Genomic DNA, 27,567 nt, shown 5'->3' with positions numbered 1-27,567 from the left:
GGTCTACGGACGTCTACGACGTATCGAACTCCTATTGGCTTAATATTACGGCGATATGGTATACCCACTTCGGGTCGCCACAACTTTGAAATGGTTAAATTATGAATTTAGATCGCTGAATATATGCAAATAAGAGAGAAAGTTTTTGACATATAGGTCCAAACTGGTTTGGATGTAAGTATTTTCCTTTACTTGGATTGACCATTGCAATATTAACCATAAAAAGTACTACATATTACAAAATATTTTACCAAATATGAATCTCAAATAATGTGGCAAAAGCCACCTCAACACTTTTGTTTATCAATACAAGTGATGTAAATTTTAACCAATTTAAGAAGACAATTTCTTTAATTATTCGATTAGGAAAAAAAAAAAAAAAGGGAAGGAGAACCCTACGTTAGCCACCATGAATCCTAGCTTCTCTCATGAAGTACCAAACTACCAACACAATGGGAATTGTCACCATGTAATTCTATGAAGCTTCACGTGTGATTTGTAATAACAGTGTATATAATACCTGATATTCATGAACAAGAATGTTAAATGGTGTTGTAAGTATTGGGTACATTGAGGTCCCCAAGGCATGAAGAATTGAAGAACTTCAACTTTAATTGGACTTGGAACTTCCAATTAAATCATGAAACATGGGCTACTCACACCAGTAATAGATTTTCAACTGGGGAGCATAATTGCAAGAGCTCTACATAATTAAAACCCTTGAACTAATTGTAATGTTCAATTATAAGTGTATTGGACATCTTCAACCGACTAGCTATCTCTTAAAAAAAAAAAATTAAGAATTTGACTAATTTGAGATAGTTTAGCACTCTAGTTGAATAGCTATATGAAAGTCAAATTTGACATTTGCTAAATTCTCTAGTTAAATTTAGCTATAAATGAGAGAGAAAATAACAAAAAACCAAACACTCCATGTTCAACTTTTTCTAGTTTAACTATTGGAGCAAAAGCTAGAAATTTACTAAATTTAACTTTTAGATAATTTAGCTTAAAAAAAATAGTTTTTACTATTGGAAATGCTCAAAATTCATGAATTGGGTTAGTCAAAAACTTAAAAAAAATCTATGAAGACACCAAGTGAAACTGTTAACATGGAGTTTTATAGAAGAGAAGTAAATTCTTTTTGGAAATTTGTAATGACATAACAAAAAAAAATTAATTTTAGGAATTCAAATACATGTATGAAATGATGTGACACTGCCACGTCATTTGGGATATAATTTTGGTACAAACTATTGGGCTCTCACACATTTTTCATTAACTATAGACTCATAATTCTCCTATAAAGTCCTTAACATGTGTATAATATGCTTGGTTTTCAAGTATTCATTACTTTAGATATGTTTCCATCTCTTTATAATACTACCTTCGTTTTTTTTTTAATCAAACCCAAATCAGATGCCAATATATTGCATCACAAACTAGAATAGGTTGTTACATACTCTTCCGCAGTAGACAAGAAGATAGTGGTAGTACCCACAATGGTACATAGCTATAGCCCCACTTATTAGACAATTAAATACGAAGACATAGCGATAATCCTCCTTTGGTACTACTACAGAGGCGTTAAAGGTACATTGAATGCACATAAATGCATAGCTTCCTAATACAAGGAAATTATTGTAATTAGATCAACAAAAAAACATAGGGATGGGCCTAGGGCAAAACACTCTAGCCTAAAATAAAGCCCAAGAGGGCAGTCCCAAGAGAAGGGGCCCAGCACAAGGCCCATCATAGAAGGGTTGACTAAGCCCGACACACCATCACCAACATCCATTAGGCGCACGCACAGTTGGTGCACCGCCGCCGACTACTCTGCCAGATCTAAAGCCGCCGCAACCCCCCTAACACGAAATAGCCCAGAACCGCCTAACCACATCGTCACCACGATCTGCCCAGATCCTCCATAGCCACACCGCCACAGTGATCCTCCTAGACGTCCAAAGGCAAGCCACCACAATGATCCACCCAGAAACCGCCATAGCCATACTGCCACCACTAGTCCTGGAAATCCCATGAAGAAGACACCCGCCACCGCATGTCTTGGAAGCTCTAGACTAAACTCGTCATCCCTGCATAATCTAACTGCGAGTCAGAGATGTTGTCCGGACTCTTCCGTCACCCATTTCGCCAAACCCTTGAGCCAAACCTCACGCATGAGACTACCAAGCATTAGCATTCAAGTACCCGCCCAGCAGCAACCCAATATGGGCATGGTGAAACCAACGCCGATCTCGAGTACCGCTGGACTAGAAGAAAATCTCAAGCCTAGAGGCAAAGTCTGAGTTTTTTGGAGCTTCGAGGAGGAATCTCTTTATCTTAGTATAATACTACCTTAGTCAAAACATTACACACAAAAATAGTGAACCAATTACATAATTTATTTCATTTCTAATTTATAAAAATAAAAATAAATAAAAACACACAAATGTATGTATTTTTTTTTACAAAAGTGAGCTTAGTTAGTTAGAAGGATTATTAAGGCTTCTAAAGCCATAATGATAAACATAATTAATATGATAAGAGCATAGGCCGAGGAGGATATTGGGAAAATGACTTTAGGGGAAAATGGATGAGCATCATTTATTGAGGGTAGTAGTCATAGTTAGCTTCTTCTTTCTTTGAGCGAGAAAGAGTCCATCCAAATCTCTTAGAAATTGGTTGAATTGTTTTTTAGTTTTGATATGCATAAAAGAAACTATAAATCCTCCACAATCTAACATTTAATGAAATCTGTTGAAGAATGTTAACATTTAGTGTGCCTTGTCAAACTAGGATTAGTTTTATAGTTGTAATAGGAGAGATTTCCTACTCCGAGTTAGAATAGGAATACTTGTACTCTAAGATTATATACTTTCTAATCCCTATATATAGGCTTCTATTATCAATGAATACACAATTCTCTCATCAATATCTCTCAATTCTCATATCCTAAAACGCGTTATCAGCACGAGCCCTAACCTTGAATCAAAAGCCAAGAATCATTCTTTCTTCTTCTCTATGCTGTGAAACCCTAGAGCCCTACCGTAGGATTATCTAGTGCGCCTCCCTGCGTCACCACCCGTGCCTACCTACACACCTATGCAAAATCAGATTAGCCTTGCACGCCTGCATCAACACGCGCGTGCATCAGCCTTGCTAAGCAAGATCAGGTAACAAGAAAACACCAGGAAAGTTTTTTATAAAAGTTCCTGCTTCTTTCAATTTTTTGTTTTCTTGTACTCGGGGACTTCCAAAATCTTTTCTCCTACATCCCACTTTTCTTGTAACGTGGGTTCGATTAACAAAATTGGAACCGTGGGGAGTTCACGCTAAATTACGAACTAAGAGCGTTCGTAAACCACGAACTAAGAGCGTTCGTGAGTATTGAAATATTACGGATTAAGAGCGTTCGTAGGCTACGGACTAAAAGTGTTCATGAGTATCAAAATTTGACCATACAAAGGTCATTGTTTTCAATCCAAATCCAAATTTTGGAAATTATCAACAAAGACAGTGATTATAACTCTTTCTCACTAGGCTCATCCAATTAATTGTGATATCTAGGAAATGTTTGAACTGAGAGAACGGTTTTACAAGTGAGTATAACTCCACCAAAATCTCGCCTTACCTTATCTGGTCACAATCAAATTGGAGTTACCAAAAGGATTGAATAACGACTACTTGTCTAAGCTTGATTATCATTTTGGATTAAATTTTGATTTAGAAACTTTGACGTAATCATTGGCTTTCATTGAAATAAAGTGTTGATTTTGATTTGAACTTTATTCATTCAAGTATGTTTCCTGGAGAGTTGGAATGCCTTATGGATAGTGCTACTACGCACACTATACTTCGAAATAGGCAGTTATTTCTGGAGATAACGTCTGCTCGATCTTCATTGACTACTATGGCAGGGTCATCTAAATTGATTCATGGTCGAGGACCAACTCAATTCTTGTTGCCAAAAGGCACAATCATTCATGTCACTGAAGCTCTCTATGCTCCTAGGGCCGGAAGAATCCTTTTTCAGCTTTAAAGATATAAGAGCCAATGGTTTTCATGTGGAAACACATTGTGAGAATGGACAAGAGTTCTTTTGCAGCACCTCTAATGACTACGGACATAAACGAGTATTAGAGAAACTTATGTGTCGTTCTAGAGGGTTGTATGCAACCACTATTCGAATCATTGAATCAAACCATGTCATGAGAGATAATTTATGGGTTTCCAACACATATAGGCTTTGGCATGACCGCTTGGGACACCCAGGTCATGACATGATGATCCGTCTATTAAAAACTTCACACGGACATCCATTCTTCAGAATGAAAAGAAGTAAGAATTAAAAATTGATTCGAGGAGAAGCATGGCACCCCCTACGCCTCACTGTGCCACCATCATGCTAGATTGACGACCAATGGCCGGCACCGCCTACCGCTTGCGGCCATCACTTGGCTTTGAATCCAAGAACCCCAATTCACCTTATCTTTTTACTTCTAAAGTCAATTGTGACTTCATGGCTCAACCAAAATCCTCATTGGTTGCTTCTACGGCCCATCTTTTGTTCTGTAAAGCCTACTTTTTAGGATTGAGACCACCCTATGCAAAGGACATTAAGGAAATAATTTCATTCTTACATAGAATCCAAGGGAATTTTATAGATTGCTTCAACCAACTTGTGGACTGCTTAGATGTTTTATGGTGTTGGTTGATGTGCGGACACACTGATCATGTGTCACGCTATCGTCCTCTTGTAATGCTGCTTATGATAAACTCCTAGCCCATATCATATGGCTATGGGTTCACTACCCGGATCATCCTATTCAGTCAATTCCACTTGATAATGCTAGAGAGTTTACATCGAAAAATTTTCGATGACTATTGCATATCATTGGGAATTGATATTACGCATCATATTCCCATGTACACACCTCAATGGTCTCACGGAAAAGCCACCATTAAACGACTACGATGGTAGCCCGGACATTAGTAATGCGCACAGATATTTCTGTTTGGGGTTATGCAATATCGTATGCAGCTATGCTAATTCGTCTACGACTCTTAGCCACTCAACTTTTATTTGCGTTATAGCTAGTGACTGGGTGCGAGTCTAATATCTCATACTTATGTATATTTGAGTGTGCAGATTATGTACCAATTGTGCCGCCACAACGCATCAAAATGGGTCATTGCAACAAATGCACATATATATATATATATATATATATATATAAACAGTCAGGCTACGGTGCGGACGTCCGTACCATGCGGATGGTACGGATTTCCCATGTTCCCCCACTTTCCGATCACATTTCATATCTTAATCGTTCAGTTTTTAGGTCCTAATGTATAGATCATCTCTGCAAAATTTCAGCCAATTTGGTGATCATTAAGGCATTCAAAACTGCAAATTACAACAATGTACACGAATGGTTCCGGTTCTTCAGATTCGGTTCGTTCATGTAAATTGCAGTTTTGGATACCTTAACGATCACCAAATTGGCTGAAATTTTTTAGAGATGATCTATACATTAGGACCTAAAAACTGAACGGTTAAGATCAAAATATGTGATCGGAAAGTGGCTGAAAACGGGAAATCCGTACCTAAATTTTGGTATGGACGTCCGCACCTGAGAAAAATCATATATATATATATATATATATTTGTGTTGGATATAAATCTCCAACTATAAGTCCGCTATGTAGAATCCTTGACAGGCGATCTCTTTTCCGCTAAATTTGCGGATTGTCACTTTGATGAGACAGTCTTCCGGTCGTTAAGAGGAGATTAGAACGTCAACATTCAACAGAAACAACAAAAATTATCGTGGTCTGTCCCCACTATGTCTCATCTTGATCCCCTAAAAGTGACGAAATCACATATACCTGCTGTAAACATGTCTGTAAGGATTGATGTCCCAACAGGAGGACATGGTGCCACCCAGAGGAGATGGGTATGGCACCACTACCATGGATGGTGGTATGGTGATGCCACAAGGTGGCATAATGGAGTGATAGGCCATGGGTTCCGCTAGAGAGCGTAGGAGACTCATAGGTTCGATGGATTCTCACCCTAGAAAGAGAGCGAGTTTGGCACAACTTGATCCATTGATCATTGATACTCAAAATTCGTCTCATGAGAATATTCAGGATTGTGGTTATGTCCAAGAGACATCGTTGGGGGACGCCTTAATGTTAGAACCAATTCCTGTGAATATAGAGTTCTCTACGAACTACACTTGTGATTATGAGAAGACATATTCTCTAGTAATAGATATCATTGCACTTCACTACCTTGTCAGTTTAGTAGTTTCTGAATAACTGAACATGCAGCTCACAAATGTGGTCACTACGTATCTTTATGGGGATCTAGATACGGAATATAATGAAGGTTCTTGTGAACTTCATTTACCCAAGTCAAGTAGCTCTAGACCACGGAACGCGTTTGTAATGAGATTGAGACGCTTACGAAAGTGACTACTTGATTTGGAAGGGATATTATAAAACATGCTCGTGCATTTCCATGACAAGTTCTAGATTTGCAATTGTCCTGGTTTATGTTGATAAACATAATTGGAACCCTTAAGAGTTAAGGGAAACCGCTGATCACCTGAAATCCGAGTTTGAGATGAAGGACATTGGGAGAACACGGTTTTGTCTAGATTTAGAACTTGTATAATGTGTCAATGAATGCTTTGACATTTTGATAAAGGCAAGATGCACTCTCATGACCTTCTGTAGTCTTGACCCTAAGAGGGATACGTTTCGTCCCAAGTATGATGACGAAGACGTGTTAATTGGCAGAAGTGCCTTACCTAAGTGCAATAGGCGTATTATTGTACTTAACACAATACAAGACCGGACACCTCATTTGTAGCCCTCGTCAACGTGATGCCATTGAATTGGTGAAAAGACAATATTTCGATACTTAAAGGGTACGATAGATATGAGCTTGTTTTATCCCTACAGAGATAAGAGGAATGACGAAATTATGAGATCGAACCCCATACGGCAAAGCATTGCCGTCTACACTGCCTTGGCAGGCCATGTCGCCGCCTCCAGCACTGTTGCCGCCACAAAGGGTAGCCGGCCTCACCCACCTCCCTTACAACAAAACGATGGTGATGTTTTGATGAGTTTTGCTGATGCAGGGTATCTCTCTGACCCTTGCAAAGGTCGCTCCCAAACAGGTTATGTCTTTACCATGGGAAGCACCGTGATATCTTGGAGCTCTACAAGATAGACATTTGTTGCTACTTCCTCGAATCATGCAGAGATTATTGCTCTACATGAAGCTGTGTGTGAATGCATATGGCTAAGATCTATAACTAGACCTATTCGAGGAACTTGTGGTTTGAAGTCTACCTCAGATGAACCTACATGCATTAATGAGGACAATGCAGCTTGTATTGAACAAATGAAGTTAGGTTTCATCAAGGGCGACAACACCAAGCATATATCGCCTAAGTTCTTCTACAATCAGCAACAACAATCACTTCTAAAGATTAAAGTGAATCAAATCCGATTAGAGGATAATGTAGCGGACTTATTCACTAAGTCATTACCTAAATCCACCTTCGAGAAACATGTGAAGAGCATCAGATTGAGAAAGTTATCCGAACTCCCATGATTGTAGTAATCAGGGGGAGATGTCGACATCAGAGGGAGGTATGATGTCTACATGTTCGATCTCGAAGAGTGAAGGACGTGTTGTACTCTTTTTCTCCTCCTTGAGGTTTTTTTTTTCCCACAGGGTTTTTATTAGTCGAGCAAGGTTTTTAACGAGGCAACGATCAAAGCGTCACCACCAAGTTTGAGCGGCACAAGGGGAAATGTTAGAGAATGTTGACATTTAGTGTGTCTTGTCAAACTAAGATTAGTTCTATAATTGTAATAGGAGAGATTTCCTACTCCAAGTTAGAATAGGAATCCTTGTACTCCAAGATTATGTACTTTGTAATCCCTATATGTAGGGCCTTTATTATCAATGAATACACAATTCTCTCATCAATCTCTCTCAATTCTCATATCCTAAAACAAAATCCTTATAAATCTGTATACTTTTGAATATTGCCAGATTTGAATAAATAATTTTAAATTCTAATTGAATACAATAAAATTTAAAAGATTTCTTTAAAATCTAAATTTCTTTAAAATCTCAATTGAATACTCATAGACTTTTATAATATCAAAAACTCTTGTAAATGCTTAAATGAATGCAACCCACTAATTAAGATATGACACAAACAGATTTGGTGTATGAAAACTTTAAGAAACAAAAATGGTGTTAATGCATATATGGCATCAAATTTATGTGAATGACATTTATAAAAGTTGCTCATGAATTAATATGCGGTTAATGCATTGCAGTATTTGTTAACTTTAGGAAACAGAAATGGTGTTAAGAAAGCACTAAAGAAATTTTATTTATTTTATTTCTTAGGAACATTTCCTATAAAGTTAAGATCTAGATCCTCCAACTCCCCAGAAAAAGGTCATTAGAGGATGCAAGGTAAAAATTAACCAGATCTTACCTAGCTATCAAGTACTATTTCTAGGCTAATCTATGCATAGGTTGCCAATTACAGCTAGAGTTGGCATTTATACCCATTGGGTAATACCTACCCAATGATAGTTCGTGGGTAATACTCATCAAATAATTCGTGGGTATGAATATTTACCCAACCCATTTCCAAACGAGTAAACTCATACCCACCCATATACCCGTTTTCAATCAAGTTTGCATTTGTACCCATTGGGTAATACCCACCCAATCATAATTCACGAGTAATACTCATTAAATAATTCGCGGGTATAGGTATTTACCCAACCCGTTTCTAAACAGATAAACCCATACCCACCCATTTACCCGTTTTCAATATAGGGTTTTTTTTTTTTTTTTTTATAATAAATTGAAGGCCTTAGCTTTCAGCCTATTAAAGGCTAGGATTTTTTTTTTTAAATACTTACTACTATTTTTTTTTTTAACAAATACTATTACTACTTTATTGTTTTTCTTTAGGGTGGTAGACCTCTTAATTTGCTATTTGGACCTCCCTTATTTTTTGTAAATTTTTAATCACAATTTTACCCCTTAAACAAAATTAAAAAAAAATGTTGCAACTTTGTATCTGAGAAGTCTCTGTTCATTCGTTCCAAATGCTCCACCTACAATAGTTATAATTGATCACTCTCCCTAATCCCTACAAACTCAAAACAATCTCATTTTCTCAAATTCAAACCAACCAAGGCGACCTTTTCCTTGTTCTTATTCAATTTTTCACACAGCCTATGACTTTCACAAACTCATGTCAAAGGACCCCTCACTTATCTATGACCACTGCAGGTCTGCAGCACTGCCATCGGAATTCACTTCCAATATAAACTCTCTCCATCAAGGTGTTAACCCACCAAACCGTGGCCGCTTCACGACAAATCTTGGCTAGGCAATCAAATGGTGGAGATGAATTATATATGTGTGTGTGTGTGTGTGTGAAGATTTTGATCTCGATCATAATTCACCTTTTAATTCGAAAACATGAATTCAGTAAATGAGAAAATTATCAAAAACTTAAATTGATTGTAAGTCCAGTTTCATATTTGAAAGACCCTAAACCCAATTAAAAGATTACACATGTCAATCAAGAAATATGGTGGAATTTTAAGATGATTTACAACAAATTAATAAGGCTAAAATCCCAGCATCTGTTGATTAGACTTGTAGAAGACCATGCAATGAAGAGATAGGTTGGAGATGATGATCGAGATAGTTAGTTTCCAAAGTCAGTTGAAGGAAAACTGAAAATTCTTAAAATAAGAATGAGGGTAAATTAGGAAGTTTGATGAAAAAAATTGAGAGGGAGGTTTAAAGAGTAAATTGGGAGGTCCGAATAGAATCACCCTTTTCTTTAATCTGAATATTTCTACTTTAGTGTTAAGTTGATAAGCAAAATTAAATTCGTTTTTCAATACCGACTTAGATAATGAAAATGACTATAAATAAGTGAACTCAGTCTTTGCATCAACAATTGGTACTCATGCAAGATGATCATATTGGCAAGCTCAGTCTTTGCATTACTCTCATCAAAATGACCTAATTTGATTGTCCCCTCGCTCCTTGTTGATTGAGGCTTTAGTCCTTTACCTGATTTAACATGTAAATTCAAGGAATTAGTTCCATTTGTAGACTTTGCACTTAGGATCTCGCCGCAATGCCTACAAATTGCTTTCTCTTCCCCCTTGATCACTTTTACTTCAAACTTATCCCATACTGCTGCTTTCCTCTTTCTTTTGCGTGGAACACTTTATTCCACATCCTTATCCATTATGTCATTATTAGCACAGCTATATGACATATCTTCCATACTGCAAGAAGTAAAATATATGTTTCAATGAAAACAGAAAGAAGAACAAGTCCTAGCAGCTTAAACAAATTAGATGCACAAAGTGGGAGAGCCTTTGTGGCTAAAATGCAAAACAAGTTAGATACACAAAGGTTCATAGCAATTAAAACATCATGCACAAAGGTTCACAGCAAACTTAATAGGTAGTCACAGCAAACTCAACAAGTTAGTGTCCAATAGTTACTGTTAGAACAACTTCATATTCTCCTAAACTTCAGCCATCTGATTCTCCTACATTAACTACATAGTCTATTATGATTCTTGTGTATCAGTTTAGATCAAAACTGTAAATAGGATTTAATCACAGTATTGTAACTGCAGCAGCTAGCTGCATATATATATATATATATATATATATATATATATATATATGTATGTATGTATGTATCCTTGCAGATATCAATACATTGAAAACTTACATTTTACATGGTATCAGCCTAGGTCTGGGATCCTCACCTGTCGTTCCTTTTTTTTCCTCTAGCTTCTGTGTCTCTCCTACTCTAGCTTCTGTGTCTTCCTCTCCCAGCTTCCATGGCCACCCAACTTCCTCAATTACTCCTGCCCAAAATATTGCCCAATTCACCAAATTAGCCGAAACCAACTACTTAACTTGGCTTTGCCAACTTAAACCTTACCTTCATGGCCAAAAACTTTGGGGCTATGTCGATGGGTCTATCCCTGAACCTTCTCCCACCACCACCACAACTGCCACCGAAACTGCACCAGCCAAAACCATTCCCAATCCTGACCATGAACAATGGTTCACCATTGACCAACAAATTGTCAGCCTTCTCACCACTTCTCTGACTGAGAGTATTGCCCAGCTCACAATTGGCTACGACACCTCCAAAAGAATCTGGGACTGTCTTGCTCTCTATTTCTCGCAGCGTTCTGCTGCCAGCGCCTCCAACCTCAAGTTATAGCTTCTTGAGCTTTAAAAAGGCTCCCGATCAGTTGACGATTATCTTCGTCACGCCAAATCAATCGCAGACTCTCTGGCGTCCATTAACAAACCTGTTCCGGATGACGATTTGGTGCTTTCAACGCTTCACGGTCTAGGGCCTGACCACCTTATGCTCCGGACAGCGCTGACTCAGAATTCCTCTATCCCAGACTTCACCGAACTGAGAGCCCGCATTCTTGGCTTTGATGCCCATCACATTCCATCTCATGACTCTTCCTCTGCTACACTCTATTCCATCACAGCCCAGCCCCCTCTAGCCGTGATCAGCCACCGCGGTCCAGCACAGCAAACCGACCCTCCACGGGACATCGCCAGAATTATGGCGGCCGCAACAGACGCAATCATCAACGTCCTTCGTTCTCACCAATACCTCATAGTCACCCGGTTCCATCTTTACCTTGGGTTGCTCGGCCTCCTTGGACTCAGGGTATGCTTGGCCCAGTGCCTCAATGGTGCCACAATTGTCACACTATCAACATGGGCTGAATCAATGCCCTTACAGGTTCAGTGGACCAAATTCCACTCCTTTTGCTGGTGCCCATTTTTCAAGTGATCCGAATTGGTATCCTGACACCGGTGCCACACATCATATGACATCCATGCCTCTGCACAATTCCCAATCCTATGGTGGCCCTCACAATGTTTTTAGGGGAGATGGTAGCTCACACAAGTCTCTATGGTCAATCTCCTTCCTACTCTTCCCTTCGTGTTTTTAGGTCCTCATGTTTTCCTTACCTCGGAAACACTATTTCCAATAAATTGTCCAATCGTAGTATAGAGTGTGTCTTCGTTGGTTATAGTCCCCACCATAAAGGTTATCGTTGTCTTGATCCAAAAACGAGTCGTGTCTATGTCTCGCGTCATGTTATATTTAATGAAAATGATTTTCCATACAAAAGATTACAGGTGCAAAATCACTCAGCTTCGGACACATTTGAACTCACTCTTTGCACTCCAGTTCCATGTGCACCTCCGCAGGCCATCCTGCCGAGCCCTTTGCCATCAGGCCCGGGCCCATCTGACCAACACCACATGCCTCCAACTCCCTCCGCTCACAACGACAATTCCTCTCTGCCTCACCTCCCCACGACGACCACTCAGCTCATCACATATCACCGCCGTCCTCACCCGACGCCTCTATCTCCCCAGATCACCACTGAGGCACCTCCTCCAGCCAGTGATCCTCCACCACCCACCATCCCCTCCGTTCAGTCTGAACCGACTCCATTACTGACATGCAGTAGTCATCCAACGAATCCGGCCACCACTGACACACCGTTACCTTATGTTCAGCCCGCCAACATCCCTACTTCAGACGACGCACCATCTCCACACGCTCCGGCGCTTCCAGTCCGGGCACGCCCTCTGCCCTCCACACACTTGATGCAAACACGGCTCTGAGATGGGATAGTTCAGACCTGACTCAGAACCGATGGAATTGTAAAGTACCCTATCCCTAAAGCTCTTCTTTTTGTTATTGATGAATTGGAACCCACTTGTTACACACAAGCTTCCAAAGATGCAAAATGGAGAGCTGCCATGACCGAAGAAATTAATGCCTTGTTGAAAAACCGTACCTGGTCCCTCGTTCCCTCCTCTCCTTCCCATCATGTTGTCGGCTGCAAATGGGTTTTTCTTATCAAGCGAAACTCTGATGGCTACGTCAAACGATACAAGGCAAGGCTTGTCGCCAAAGACTTCCATCAGTAACATGGCATTTATTACGGGGAAACTTACAGTCCTGTAATTAAGCCAACCACTATACGAATTGTCTTATGTCTTACTATTTCTCGGGGTTGGTCTCTTCGCCAACTCGATGTCAAGAACGCCTTTCTCCATGGCTATCTCCAAGAAGATGTCTACATGTCTTAGCCCCCTGGGTTCACTGATCCTTCTCAGCCCTCCTATGTGTGCAAGCTTCATAAGGCCCTCTATGGCTTAAAACAAGCTCCATGTGCCTGGTTTCACCGTATGAGCTCATTCCTTTTATCTGTTGGTTTTCGCATCAGTAAAGCTGACTCTTCTATGTTCATCTTTCACACTAGCCCGCACACCATATATTTCTTACTATATGTTGATGATATTGTGGTTACGGGTAGTCATGATCGGCTTCTCCAGAGCTTCATTAATGCTTTGGGTCGTGGATTTGATATTAAGGATCTAGGTCCACTCCACTACTTTCTTGGCTTACAGGTCACTTCTCATTCCCACGGTATTCACCTCAATCAAGTCAAGTATGCACATGACATCCTCACCAAGCATGACCTATTGCTAAGCCAACCCACGCATGAGCACACCTCTTTCTGCAAAGTCTATTCTCACCGCTGATGATGGGGTTTTACTTGATAACCCTACTGTGTTCCGCGAAATGGTTGGCTCATTGCAATATCCCACCATCACTTGCCCTGATATAGCCTTTGTAGTCAATTCTGTGTCTCAATTCATGAGTAAGCCATGTGTTCCTCATCTTATAGCTGCCAAACGTATCCTCCTCTACGTCAATGGCACATTAGATCATGGTTTGTCTTTCAGCCCTCAGCGCCAACCTGTTCATCTCTCTGCCTATTCGGATGCAGATTGGGCCGGCTATCCGGACTCTCGTCACTCCACCTCTGGCTACCTCATCTATCTTGGCAGCAACTAATTAATCTCCTGGTGCTCCAAGAAGCAGCCCACAATTGCTTGCTCAAGTGCGGAATCCGAATATCGCTTCCTTGCTCATGCAAGTGCTGAAACCACATGGTTAGCCTTCTTGCTATATGAACTTGGTGCTCATATTCAATTCCCTATCTCACTTTACTGTGACAACCTTAGTGTAACCTACATGGCATCTAACCCGGTTTTCCACGCCCATACAAAACACATTGAGTTAGATTATCATTTTGTCCGGGAAAAGGTCGCACTTGGTAGTCATCGTGTTAGTTATATACCTTCGGTGGATCAACCTGCTGATCTTCTCACGAAACCACTTCCTAAGCATCGTCATCTTCTTCTCTGCACAAAACTTGTGCGTCCAAAACCGCCCAGTTTGAAGGGGGTGTTACAACAACTACATCTTCTCCTAAACTTCAGCCATCTGATTCTCCTACATTAACTACATAGGCTGTTATGATTCTTGTGTATCAGTTTACATCATAACTGTAAATAGGATTTAATCACAGCATTGTAACTGCAGCAGCTAGCTGCATATATATATATACCTATCCTAACCAGAGCGGAGCTCCGCTTTGAAATTAACGTGTGAAGTTCGAGTTTTGGGTCACTTTTCGGTTGCATATCCACATCTCGACCGTTCAATTTTTAGGTACTAGTGTATAGATCATCTCTGAAAATTTTCAGCCAAATTGATGATCGTTAAGGCATTGATAACTGCTTTAAAGCTGGTACGGTTCAGGTTGACAGATTCAGTCCGTCCATTGGTTTAAGCGAGTTAGATACCTTAACGATCATCAATTTGGCTGAAAATTTGCAGAAATGATCTATACACTAGTGCCTAAAAATTGAACGGTCGAGATGTGGATATGCGACCGAAAAGTGACCAAAAACTCAAACTTCACACGTTAATTTCAAAGCGGAGCTCCGCTCTGGATAGGATCTGTATATATATATATATATATATATATATATCTGTGTGTGTGTATCCTTGTAGATATCAATACATTGAAAACTTACATTCTACAGTTACTTTTCTTCTTAATCCACCTGAAAAGATGTTCCTTTCTTCTTCACTGAGCTCAATCTGAAACTAAGTAATTAAATCCAAACATGCCAAGACCCTCATTCACTAACTAGCTATACTTGTCAAATTTATGTGCAAACTAGTCCTAGCATCAATATCAACAAATCACAATTATGGCTGATGCTTCCATCATAAGTAAGAATGTCAAGTAACCAGAACAAACCCGGAACATAAAAAATAATTACAAAGTTTAATTCCATTATTTGGCCTCAACTTATTCAAAAATCCTAGAGGAGGGAAATCTGAATATGATGGTTTTGATAACAGAAAGAGGGAGAAATTGGAATAGGGAAAGTGCGTTACCCTCTGTAGCTAACTTAGCTTTATTTGTTTTGGATGTTCAGTTACCTTTATTTTCAAAATGATAGCATTTTCATTGAAGGAATTGGATACGAAAACCAAAAGGAATTGGATGATCAGTTCCCTTCTACTTCTTCTACTAGAATATCTCATTCAAATTCAAGTTAACAAAACCCAGAATCCCTTTGCAAAAATTAACATAGAATCAAACTCTATTCCAAAAAATCCCACAATCAAAAGCCAAAACTCAAATGCACTTGCTCAAATCCACAAAACTACGATCTTTAATCCCAATATGCTTAACCAAAACAAGAAAAACCACATGAATCACAAAACCCACTTCCTGAAAATACTTTTTCCTTCCTAAAAATCAAATCAAGCATTGCAAATTGCATATATACAGACAATAGGTACAGATATAAGAGAGAAGGAAGCGAGTACCTTAGAGAAACTTGAGTACGAGTTCAAGCTGGTGAGAGACAAGATGGAATAGAACCCTAGAAATCAACCAGACTGCGAGAGAGGAGAAACAATGCCGGAAATTGAAGTTGACACCGGAAATTGGTTCTGAAGGTTTTGAGATGGAGACCAAGTTAGCTCTGACGACTCCTGAAATTCACAGAAAGACGAACTTCGCCTCGTCTCCGCCGATGAAATCCACCACGTCCTAGATGCCGGAGTAGCCGATCTCCGTTGAGATTGCTGGGTTGAACAGAGAGAGAAGAATCGGAGAGAGAATGAGGGTGGGTATGAAGTATTAGAGACGGGTAAGTGAATACGATTTGGGTATTGGGTAAATTTTAGTACCCGTGGGTAATATCCATACCCACCAGTTTCTATACGGGTATTTTATAAAATACCCGTACCCACTCAAAATTCATAAACGGGTACCCATACCTGTAAAAAAAATACCTGAACGGAATAAATACCCACGGGTTAAAATGCCATCCCTAGTTTTCAATATGGGCAGGTTTTTTTATTTTATTTTATTTTATTTTTTATAAATGTAAGGCCTTTAGCCTATTAAAGGCTGGAATTTTTTTTTTTTTTTAAATACTCACTATTTAAGCGCCTCCATTCCCCATCTGGGGATATTTTCAAATGGGGGATTCCCCGCCGCCGCCCCTGCATTAGTAATTTTCTCTATATGAATTTTTTTATTTTGAAATTTTCTATTTTCTATCTTTTCAGTTTTTTTTCCTTTCCTTTTTTGACAAAAAAAATAAATTTTTTTATTCTTTTTATTTTCATCATTGTTTTGGTCGATTGAGTATTTCAAATACTTGAGAGTGTTTAAGAAAGAAATTGTTGGTTTAGTCACGAGGAAGCAATACGTTTAAAACAAATATTTATTTCCGTAAAACAATTTTCACAACTTGGTGATTAAATGTAAAATAATAAAATTTGGTTCGTAAATGATTTTCACAATTATACGATGATCCAACAGTCGGATCCTCACGGATCACCCTTAAGATCATCCTCTCAAAATTATACGAAAATCCAACGGTCGGATCCTCATGGATCGCCTTTTGAATCATCTTTGCACAATTATACAATGATCCAACAGTCAGATCCTCAGGATCGTCCTTAAGATCATCCTCTCAAAATTATACGATTATGCAACGATCGGATCCTCACGGATCGCCCTTAGGATCATCCTCTCAAAATTATACAAAGATCCAACGGTTGGATCCTCATGGATCGCCTTTTGAATCATCTTTTCACAATTGTACTATGATCCAACAGTCAGATCCTCACGGATTGCCCTTAAGAGCATTATCTTAAAATTATACGAAGATCCAACGGTCGGATCCTCATGGATCACATTTTGAATCATCTTTTCACAATTATACGATGATCCAACGGTTGGATTCTCACGGATCTCTCTTAAGATCATCGTCTCAAAATTATATAAAGATCCAACGGTCGGATCCTTATGGATCTCCTTTTAAATCATCCTCTCAAAATTATACGAAGATCCAACGGTCGGATCCTTATGGATCGCCTTTTGAATCATCTTTTCACAATTATACGATGATCCAACGGTCGGATCCTCATCCGAGACCTTATTACGCCAATATATCGAAACTATATTTCGTAACAATTGAGACTTTATTAAACTTACGCCAAACAAGAATTAATACCAAAAATCTCGGTCATTACATTTTGGGTCTCAGAGATTTGGCTGCACAACACCTCCAGTCATGGCAGCTCGTCTCGTTAAAGACTTGAAGGTGTATTTTAGGTGGGAAAGAGAAATACCCCGTATGGGTTTTCTGTTTTTTTTTTTTAGAATAAGAAAATTATAAAAATGCTCCATATGTTGGTTGAAAAATAATAATTCTCAATTAATAAAAAAAAAAAAGGGGGGGGGGGGGGGGAGCCCACATGGGTAATGGGAAACCTTGCCCCCGCCCCCCGTTTGCCCATTCCTAGGTGGAACTGGATTTGGGTATTTGGGTGTGGTTTACAATTTTATATGGGTATTTGGGTAAAATTTGGGTACCCACATGTATACCCATACCCAATCCATTTTTATACAGGTATTTTGTAATTACCCATACCCATAAACTAATACCCATATCCGTTAACAGATACCCAAAAAAAAAAATTACCCACGGGTACCCATACCCGTGGATTTTAATGCCATCCCTAATCACAGCTGGTAAGAATTTATTCCTATCGATCGAGCAGCAAGCATTATCACAACGAGGCTTTTCTTTTTTCAGGTCCTTTCTGCGCGCTAAGCATCATGATTCATAATATTGATGACAGATTAGGAACAGAGGAACTCCATCGGTGCATCCTATACCTCTTTAATGCTGCTAACCACCAACGCGCCAATGAAGCCCAGGGACACGTGGTAAATACGTACCCAGCTTAAGGCTTCAACTGAAATATCAGACATCGACTTGGCACTTGCCACCTTCCATTTGAGTCTCTGACTCACACTTTGCACCCTAGTCTGCATGTAAAAGCTGGGCTTAGCTTCTGCAAAGTGGAAGCTATCCGCAGCAAACAGGTCACAATCTATAGCCGTTTCAATTCGTAACTCTACTTTTATCACACCTTCCTGAGTTTCATCCCGACTTTTCGCGATCATGAATAATGCCATCGAAGATTAGGGAAGGGGAAAATATATATCAAGAGGATATGTTTGAACTTAATTCTTCCTTCTCTTTTCCTTTTTTTTATTCAAGTTTTACCTTCATTAGGACAGAAATCTTAATCAGTGTCTCCTCTTTTACTTTCTATACCATCAACATTGATATTGCCATTTATCAAAAGGAACCCGAAAGATGAAAAGGAACAAAGATTAACAGCTGTTGTGTTATTTATAAAATACTTGTCCATGATCGAATTCTGTTTAGAATATGATTATATGAAACTAAGTTCGGTTGGAACACAAATGGATCGAGAGGAGGAGATCTAGGGTCTTTACAATCATTGGATATATCCGATCAGCTTCTCATTATATCAGTTTGAAAACCTTTCAAAGACCCCACCCATATATATCTTGTCATCTTGATACCTATATCAATTCTCATGGATATCAAATAGCAATATTACACTAATTGGTAACCACGAAGCAAAACAAAATGTCAAAAACAATCGATACTTTTTCAATAGTGAATTTCTTTTTGTTGATTGTATGTGTCCATTTATATTTTTGTCTCTTTTGTTTATCTGGCCAGGTACATCAGAAATGTAAAACGTGAGAGTCAAATTCTTGTTTTTATATGCATACTCTTTAAATTCATACTTTTAAAAATAAGATAAATACTGTGTACCACTTAAATATGAAGAATCATTCTATAATCTCATTTTTTCTTAAATTGAGAGATTCATCCCCCTCTCTCTTTCTAGATCCACATTCCTAAAAACCCATCATCTCCATCCTCTCCTCACCTTCTACACCTATCTTCTAAACTCTAATCACCATTAACGGCCATATTATCCCAACCCATAAAGGAATTCTCCCATTACCCACAAGCTGCTAATAATGCCCCCATCCGCCGATATGACCCCCCACACTCCCAAAAACAAAGGCTTTCTCCCCTTGTTGGTGATGAACTACCTCCTCCTCTTTGTTGGCTCCGTCTCAGCCACTCTCCTCTCCAAATACTATTTCATTCATAAAGGCTCAAGCATTTGGGTCGCTACATGGGTTCAGTGTGCTGGCTTTCCTCTTCTTCTCCCCCCAATTATCCTCCCTTATGTCCTCAACCTCACCACCAGAAGACCCTTCACTCAATTCACCTCCAAAATCTTCTTCATCTCCATCTTCGTGGGCCTTATGTTGGGCCTCAACAACCTCCTCTTCTCCGTCGGCAACTCCAACCTCCCGGTCTCCACCTCTTCCCTCCTTCTCTCCTCGCAACTCGTCTTCAACCTCCTCCTCTCCGTACTCATCGTCAAACAGAAGGTCACATTCTCCAACCTTAACTGCGTCATCCTCCTAACCGTCAGCTCCATCCTCTTAGCCCTTGGCTCGAGCCACGACAAGCCTCCCGGTCTGACACGTGGAAAGTACTTCGTCGGATTCTTCTCCACCATCGGTGCCGGCTTGCTCTTCGCTCTCTACCTCCCCATCATGGAAAAAGTCTACAGAAAAGTCGACTGCTACTCCATGATGATGGAAATGCAGGCGGTGATGGAGGCCGCCGCGACGGCGTTGTCGACGGCCTTGATGGTGTGGAACGGTGCGTTTGGTGGCATGGTGAGGGAGGGGAGGGAGGTGTTTGACAAGGGAGAGAGGGTATATTGGGTGACGGTGGCGTTTAACGTCGTGACGTGGCAGCTGTGCTTTATGGGGACGGCGGGGATGGTTTTCTTGACGACGTCGCTGACCGGCGGGATATGCATGACGGCGTTGATGGGGATGAACGTTTTGGGGGGAGTGGTGGTTTACGGGGACAAGTTTGGTGGGGTGAAAGCGGTTTCGACTGTGCTTTGTGTATGGGGGTTCTGTTCTTATGTATACGGGATTTACATGAAGTCGAAGAAGATTAGGGAGGACGACGACGACGAGGACCGCACCGAGATGATAGAGATGGGTAGAAATCCGAGTGTACGTAACGGTGAAATTCATGTTTGATTCGATGTAAATTGTGTGAGTGAGAGAATTAGTAAAGTTAAAGTGCTGCGTAATTGCGTTTGTTTGCGTAACTACTTTTGGAGGTACACAAGGGACTTGAGGCGAGGTTTAGATTAGAGGGGGATTGGCATGGGAGTTTGGGAATCATTGCGAAGATGATTAACATTATCATTATGTGCTTTCATTATTGCAAAATGGTCATGTCAATTAACGCTTAACACCCACTAAATATGACCAAATATCATTATTGCCAAATGGTCATGTCAATGAACACTTAACACCCACTTAATATGATCAAAAATCCATAGAGATATATATAGATGCATATCTCTCTAGTGTGAGTGTGATGGTGAGTTTGACCTTTGTGTATACGTAGGTTGCACTTGCACATCAATTGGATTAATAGTCCGCGCGGACGTAATTTATCTGAGACTTATTCTGAAGTCTAAATACATTAATGATTGACAAATCTGACAATTTTTTACATGTTGACAATATTTAGTTGTGCGTGATATTTATATAAACTTTACATAAACCACGGTTATGATTTTTCCTTTTGTAAAGAGTTGAAGACAAAATCAATCATAACAATCAAAACCAAATTCAATCATCAGCAAGAGAAGAGAGCCACAAAGTAAAGATGAATCTGGAAACAAATTATCATTAAGGTGTCTTGCATATGTAACTAACTTTAGTTAACCACAGGGAAAAAAAAGAAAAAAAGAAGAAGAAATTTCTCACCCCACTGTTTTTCAGTATCCGCTGAAATTTTATACTCTTTCTTGCCCAAAAAGGCAAAAGCAAATCTGAATTAATCTCTCAAGAACGAACAGTATGCAGAGCCAATGTTGGACTTAAGTGAAGTGACTGATAGTGCATAATTATGAGGACACTATATAAACTTAATTTTGAATATGCATATTAGTTTGTATGTGTGATGATGCATGACAATGTACTGGTTCATTGAAGCCTCGCTGCTTATATTATATATGGTGGATGCTTAATATATAACTACAATAAGTACATGGTGGGATTCACTACTCATTGGGCTTACTAATTATAATACACACCATGTTAAAGGATTGGTAAGAAAATGGACAATTATCATTTAAGCTTGGTGATAATTATATACAGGGACTGACCGACTTTTTGGTATATCTCATTTAAGTTACTAATTTTTAAGTTTTAGAGCCTCCAAATTTTTCATAACCAAGAGTTAAAAAATAGAAATTAATAACATTAAGGAACAAAATTATTAAATTAACTAACCAATCAAAGAAAGTAAAGTAATTAATTATTTTTATTAGGTAAATAGCATAGTAATTAAATGATCAACAAAAAATGTAAGGTAATAAATGTATCTATTAGTGCATTTATAATAAGCATGGAAGCATGCATTTAGGAAAAAAAAAAACATATAACTTTGAATTTAGTACTTTAGTGCTGAATTTTAACATTACAATTTGTATATTAATATATATGTCTTGACCCCCACAAAACTTCAAATCATAGCTCCGCCCCTAATTATATATCTGTATATATTATTTGCATGCATAATTTTTTATTTCTTTTTATACATTGGAGGAGAATTGAACTTCTAATCTACTATAATCCTTACCAAATTCCGCTGCAACTCAACACAATTTCTCATGCACGCATAAATTTAAGTTAAATAGTTATTCAATATTGGAATAAAAGGAGGGAGCGGCACCTAGGTTTCCTCCGAGGTTCAGCCACCCCCAGAAAGTGAAGTGAAGCCTCGCCCAACTTTGTGGCATGCAGGAGGAGGTTAATAATAGTTTGATGCCCTTGAATAGTGATTTCTTCTTAGTCCATAAATCGAATTATTGATTTATTGGCATCGGCTTGATTGCCCTCTGTGATCTAGACTTTAATCTGATGACATCTTATTGTCTTATTATATGGTATAGTATAGGATTTCCATATCACTATTATTGTCACTCCCTTCTCAAGAAACGAATCAGACAACTTAAAACAGAAAACAAAAGGTGATGCATATTGGAGATCCAAAGTACTTTTCGTTTCTGTCCATATAGGCATATATAACATTATAATGTGTTTCCTTTCGATCATATGGTAAGGAGCCAAAAAATTGTGCAAATCTTTAAAAGAACATGCGCGATTAAACTATGAATTGAAAAGGTTCGCATAATTAAGGAATAGTTAACTGTGTTGACCTTTTTAACTAATTAAACTTAAAAAATTATCAGTTTGTTGGAGCTTTGAAATGTCATTTGTGTATATTGTTTGTATCCATGAAAGGGATTTCCACTTGCCAAGGAAGTTGTTTACGAGATGATTAGTGGTAATTCTTTCATAATTATTTAATTTTGAGTCTTCTTCCTATACAAACTGTCTCATCCATATAATCCCCTTAGTCATTTTACTCCATTTATCGACTTCATTCAAATAGTCACCTTGTATTTCTTATGTTGTTATGTGTTATTTTCTATATAAAACTTCCCTAGCCTTTTCACATATTGGTTAGGATCGGGCCACATATAACCCCAACACGTCTAATCTACTTGGATAAAGAATTAGACCATACACTTTTTGTATACTCAAAATTTCCTCATAGCTTTTTAAAAATCAAAATACACTAAAGATTTTAATCATTTAAACGTATAGAACAAATCGATGATTTTGATAACAACGAAGATTCTCAAGACGAACTGACAATTCATTTGATATATATAAATGATTTTAAATTTGAAAACATAAGTTGAAATTTCATTAATTATAATTAGGGCGAACGAGCAAGAGTGAACTTGAGAATTCCTATGAATCCTTTAATGATCCAAAGTATTAATTCAAATGAGAGAACATTACTAATTTTACATGACGAGATACAGTACGTGGATCCTCTTCAAATTCATGGATTATTATAGATCATTAATTAAGTTTGACATGTCATGCACTCATGCGTGCTCTAAATGGATAAAGAATTTCTGATAACAAATCACATGTACTTTCCATATTAGCAAAATGAGAATTTAGCAAACCACAAGAACTTCCATAATTCTCTTTTCTCGCCATGAACTTTGCTATTCGATCTACATATATTGGCTGCTAAATGATAATATTGATGGAGATTATTCTAATTAGGTGTGAGTGTGAGTGTGTGACTACTTAACTTGTCTTTTTAGTAGAAACTGAAAACAAGTCCCTCTCTATAGAGCAGTCTTTTGTTCCTCGTAGCTTTTTGATCGCTTTTTTAGTGCTAAGGTGTGGGGTCATAATCAAAGCGTAAGATTACAACTTGAAAATATTTAGAAAATAGAATGACAGTGATAGAGGGGAATATTCTCTCTTTCCCTTATAGTTTAAATCAAATCTTGTAAGTTAGTAATCCTGTTTTAATCATTCCTTTTAAGTAAAATAATGAATAAGTGGATCTATTTCTATATACCTATCTTCAAGTGTTCTTAAATGTTTGGAGGATATATCGATCTCCCAATCACACGCCCCCAACCCCTCAAAAAAATCCAATTCCACCCAATCACTTCAACTGTCATTCATGCCCCCAATTATGCGTACAAACACTTGTATTTCAATAGCGAAATATGAGTGTTATAGAAAGCAAATGTAATGCATTAAGAGCTGCAGCTACGATTTGAAAATCAAGCCAGAGAGTATTGCACGTCTCGCCGAGCGAGTTTCGTGAAATAGTTGATTATGAAGAGCTACAACTGTATGGAACCGAGTAAAGCTTTAAATTAAAAAAAAAAAATTATATATATACACCTATGTATACTAGCTTTAGGATTAATGAATCGTATATATATTTGTCATGGAATGTACGATAAGGTACTCTGATTCCACATTGGTCTGATTAATTCACATATAATTAAGTTATTGATTCTACTAAACAAAGAAAGACATGCGCTTCTTCTCTGTTTAATTTATACATATACAGAAGAAGCATGAATGGAGAGGCACTGTGACTGTGTTGTGTCCATATGTCTGCTTTTGGTGATTGGGAAGATAAACTCGTACTTTATTTTGAAACCAATCATAGTTAAAAGGTGTTGAAAGGAAACTTTTTCTTCTTTTTGTCACAATGTGACTAATTAATTGTTGTTTAATTAGTTGCCCGATATCTCTTCATTAATTTGCATTTCTATCGTGGCAAAAGCGTATCTCTTTTCTCTTTCGTAAGCAATAAAGGCCTGTGTTTACAATGGCTCCAAATACTTTGTGCGAGAGATAACGAGATCCACTCACGCTGTATTAGCTTAGCCCATTCTAGAATAGGACAGGAAAATTCCAGAATCGGTCACTCCTTCATAATCAATTACAAGACTTCTATCGATCTTTCATCATGTTTGTATATCATTTAATTTCGAGTACGATGATTTCTATACACAGAAAAATAAATTTATTCAATTAATTTATAATGAGTAGTTTAAAGTTATGAGTTTTAGAGAACTAATACTGTGTTATATTAATGCACGCTATATGCATGTATTGAATAAGCTTATTAGTGCATAAGTACATCTGAAAAAGTCAAAAAGTTGCTCGAAGCATCTCAATTAGTTGGATCCAATAATATTCTAAACCCTAAAGCCCCATGAGAAGCAAAAACAATGGCTAGGAATGCTGCAATAGTACGAATACTATCTGTCGGACATAAATTCTGCAAGGCATTGCATGCTCTTGTTCTAGTCTAAGACCTGACGAGGAAACATGAATGGGGAATTAGATGTCTTTGTTGTTCAAATCTTGTATATTATGATTCCAAATTGGTGCATTGGGGAAGTTAGCAATTGGAATAATATCCCTTTGAATGATATCGCCTGATGCTGCATGCACATGTATCATGTACCAATTCATATATGTACCACTCTATGTAAAGCTAGCTATCTATATTTGTAAAACACAATCAGAGATGGCATTGGCCAAAGATGAATGCATGGGGTTTAGCTTTGAGCATTTGTTCTTTATTTTGGACTTTTTTTCAAGCTTTGGGCAAAGAAGGTAGGAATTTCCATCACATCACAATCCACTTTGCGCAAAATGACATCTTGATCGAAAGATTCAAATTTTGTTTATACCCCTAATTACTAGATTGCAGGTTTTTTTTCAAGGTAAAGACTTGTTTTTTGTCATCCGCTTTAAGAGAGATCCCGATTGCATGAGATGCTATATCGATCAGTCATAATAAAAAAATAATAAATAATAAGAAAAAACTCTATAATTAACAGGGGCCTAATATCTAATATTCACAAAAAATTATGTGTTAAAATGGCGTCTTAAACAACTAAAAAAACATTGTAAAGATTAACATTACATACACTTATGAGGATGTTGAATTGTTGAGCCATATGGGCAACAAAAAAGACTTCGCTGGAGTCTAAAAGAGGAGGCCGTCACCGTTTGGAAATTTTCAAAAGGCGATTATAATATATTTTCTTTTTAGAAAAAGAAATGAAGAATCCTATAATGGATCGGGCTTTAGGCTTACTATTACAGTTGGACTAGACGTCCAGAATACAATTTAGTCCTACCTCCAAGGCCATAGCCCATGGTTCACAAATCACAACTAATAAACCTTTACAACTCTTGCTCGTCTCATATTAAAAGCTTAGCCGCGTCCCCAATTTTGGTCATATTTCATATAGTAATGGGAGCTTACACATCGTTATCAAGTTCCCATTTTAGTATTTGGTGGTTACCTTTCGCCACCGCCGAAGATAGCATTCCTCGGAAACCAGCAAGACCAAGATGATAAAGACGATGACGAAGAAGAAGAAAGTGACCCTACCCCTGACGATCTCGAATACATTAGCCATATCAAAAGGGTATGCTGCTTTCGTTTATAGCTTAATGGGTTACTAAATTTGTATTAATTTGGCTCTGTTACTCACTCTTACTGTTGATAGGTGTAAGCCGGGACATGATTTTCAATGAGTATAATACAACATCGTTGAGCAATTCTTTTGATGATTTTCTCAATCTCGATTGACTTTGTAATGCTTTGTCATATGGAGGTTAAGTTCACCATCGCGATTGAGGACATAAGAGAAGTTGAGCACAGGAAACTCCTTGCCTTCAAAGATCCAAATGGTCCCAAGAGGGAAGAGTTGGCTGCTGTTCTTGAAGAAGTCCCTCCTTTTAAGTTCCTACGGATATTGCCCATTGTAAAAGAATTTCGAATGCCATGATTCATGAAACTGCCATGTGTGGGTTAAAATTAATATTGACATCACATGTGATGTCACAGAATTGTCATTTATTTGAACAAGAGTCCATGAATCCAATGAACCTAGCAAAGATCAAATGGTGGTTGGAGCCTTAAATTATATCAATTGAAGAAGAGTACTTGAAGCAAAGCCGGTGAGTTATGACATGTTGGTAAATTATAATTCCAACATTATAAAGACTATAGATTCGATTCTAACTGACATATGTTACTCTAGAGTTCTTAGGCTTCTCAAATGAAACAACAGTGATCATGAGTAAACAATTCGCAACTGATTAATTTCAAACCATTTTCTTGCCCTATGATCAAAACACGCCATTATTTCACTTTAGAATTTTGAACATTTTTCTTTTAAAGGGGTTTAGAACCCAGCCAAACTAGAATTTTGAACATTTATGCAAAGATAGAAAATGAACAAAATGAGAACATCAAGTTAGCATCATACTATTCTTGATTTGATTTATTGTGTGCAAGTATATTATGTGAGCCCCAGAAAAGTTTATTGAGCTTAATTGAGATCGTTCGATAAATTACTTATCGATCTCGGTAATTATAAAAGGTGCTTGAGAATATTTTCAAAAATTTTTACAAGGTGAAATCCGTAATGTAAGAGTTGGATAATAAAGTACACAATACGACGAGTTCGTGGGAATTTTCGGGGAATTTTTCGGATACCCGAGCTATCTGTCGTAATTTTCTGAAGTTTCGAAATTTTAGAAAATTACTAAAGAAAAAGGAAATTCCTCCGATGCAATCATGGCCGTCCAAAGCTTCCACCGCTTCATCCTGGCCATAAAAATAAAGTGGACTTGAGCTAATCAAGGCTCCAGCCTCCAG

The 27,567-nt window shown here is 38.1% G+C and overlaps 1 protein-coding gene across 1 annotated transcript; it reads left to right on the top strand.

The window, feature by feature from the left end:
• Positions 1–19,253: 19,253 nt before the first annotated feature.
• LOC112201459 (probable purine permease 4) lies at positions 19,254–20,736 on the top strand. The gene has a single exon (XM_024342333.2). The coding sequence runs from the start codon at positions 19,413–19,415 to the stop codon at positions 20,505–20,507; it is 1,095 nt and encodes a 364-aa protein (XP_024198101.1). The 5' UTR covers positions 19,254–19,412; the 3' UTR covers positions 20,508–20,736.
• Positions 20,737–27,567: the final 6,831 nt, after the last annotated feature.

The sequence above is a fragment of the Rosa chinensis genome, chromosome 5, assembly GCF_002994745.2.
Source record: "Rosa chinensis cultivar Old Blush chromosome 5, RchiOBHm-V2, whole genome shotgun sequence".
NCBI classification, from domain to species: domain Eukaryota; kingdom Viridiplantae; phylum Streptophyta; class Magnoliopsida; order Rosales; family Rosaceae; genus Rosa; species Rosa chinensis.
Note: the sequence above shows the minus strand (reverse complement) of the source record. Positions and strands in the feature narration are given on the sequence as shown.

Bases quoted from the DNA above. Each gene is read 5' to 3' on its own strand.
- LOC112201459 (XM_024342333.2), top strand. From the start codon at position 19,413: ATGCCCCCATCCGCCGATATGACCCCCCACACTCCCAAAAACAAAGGC.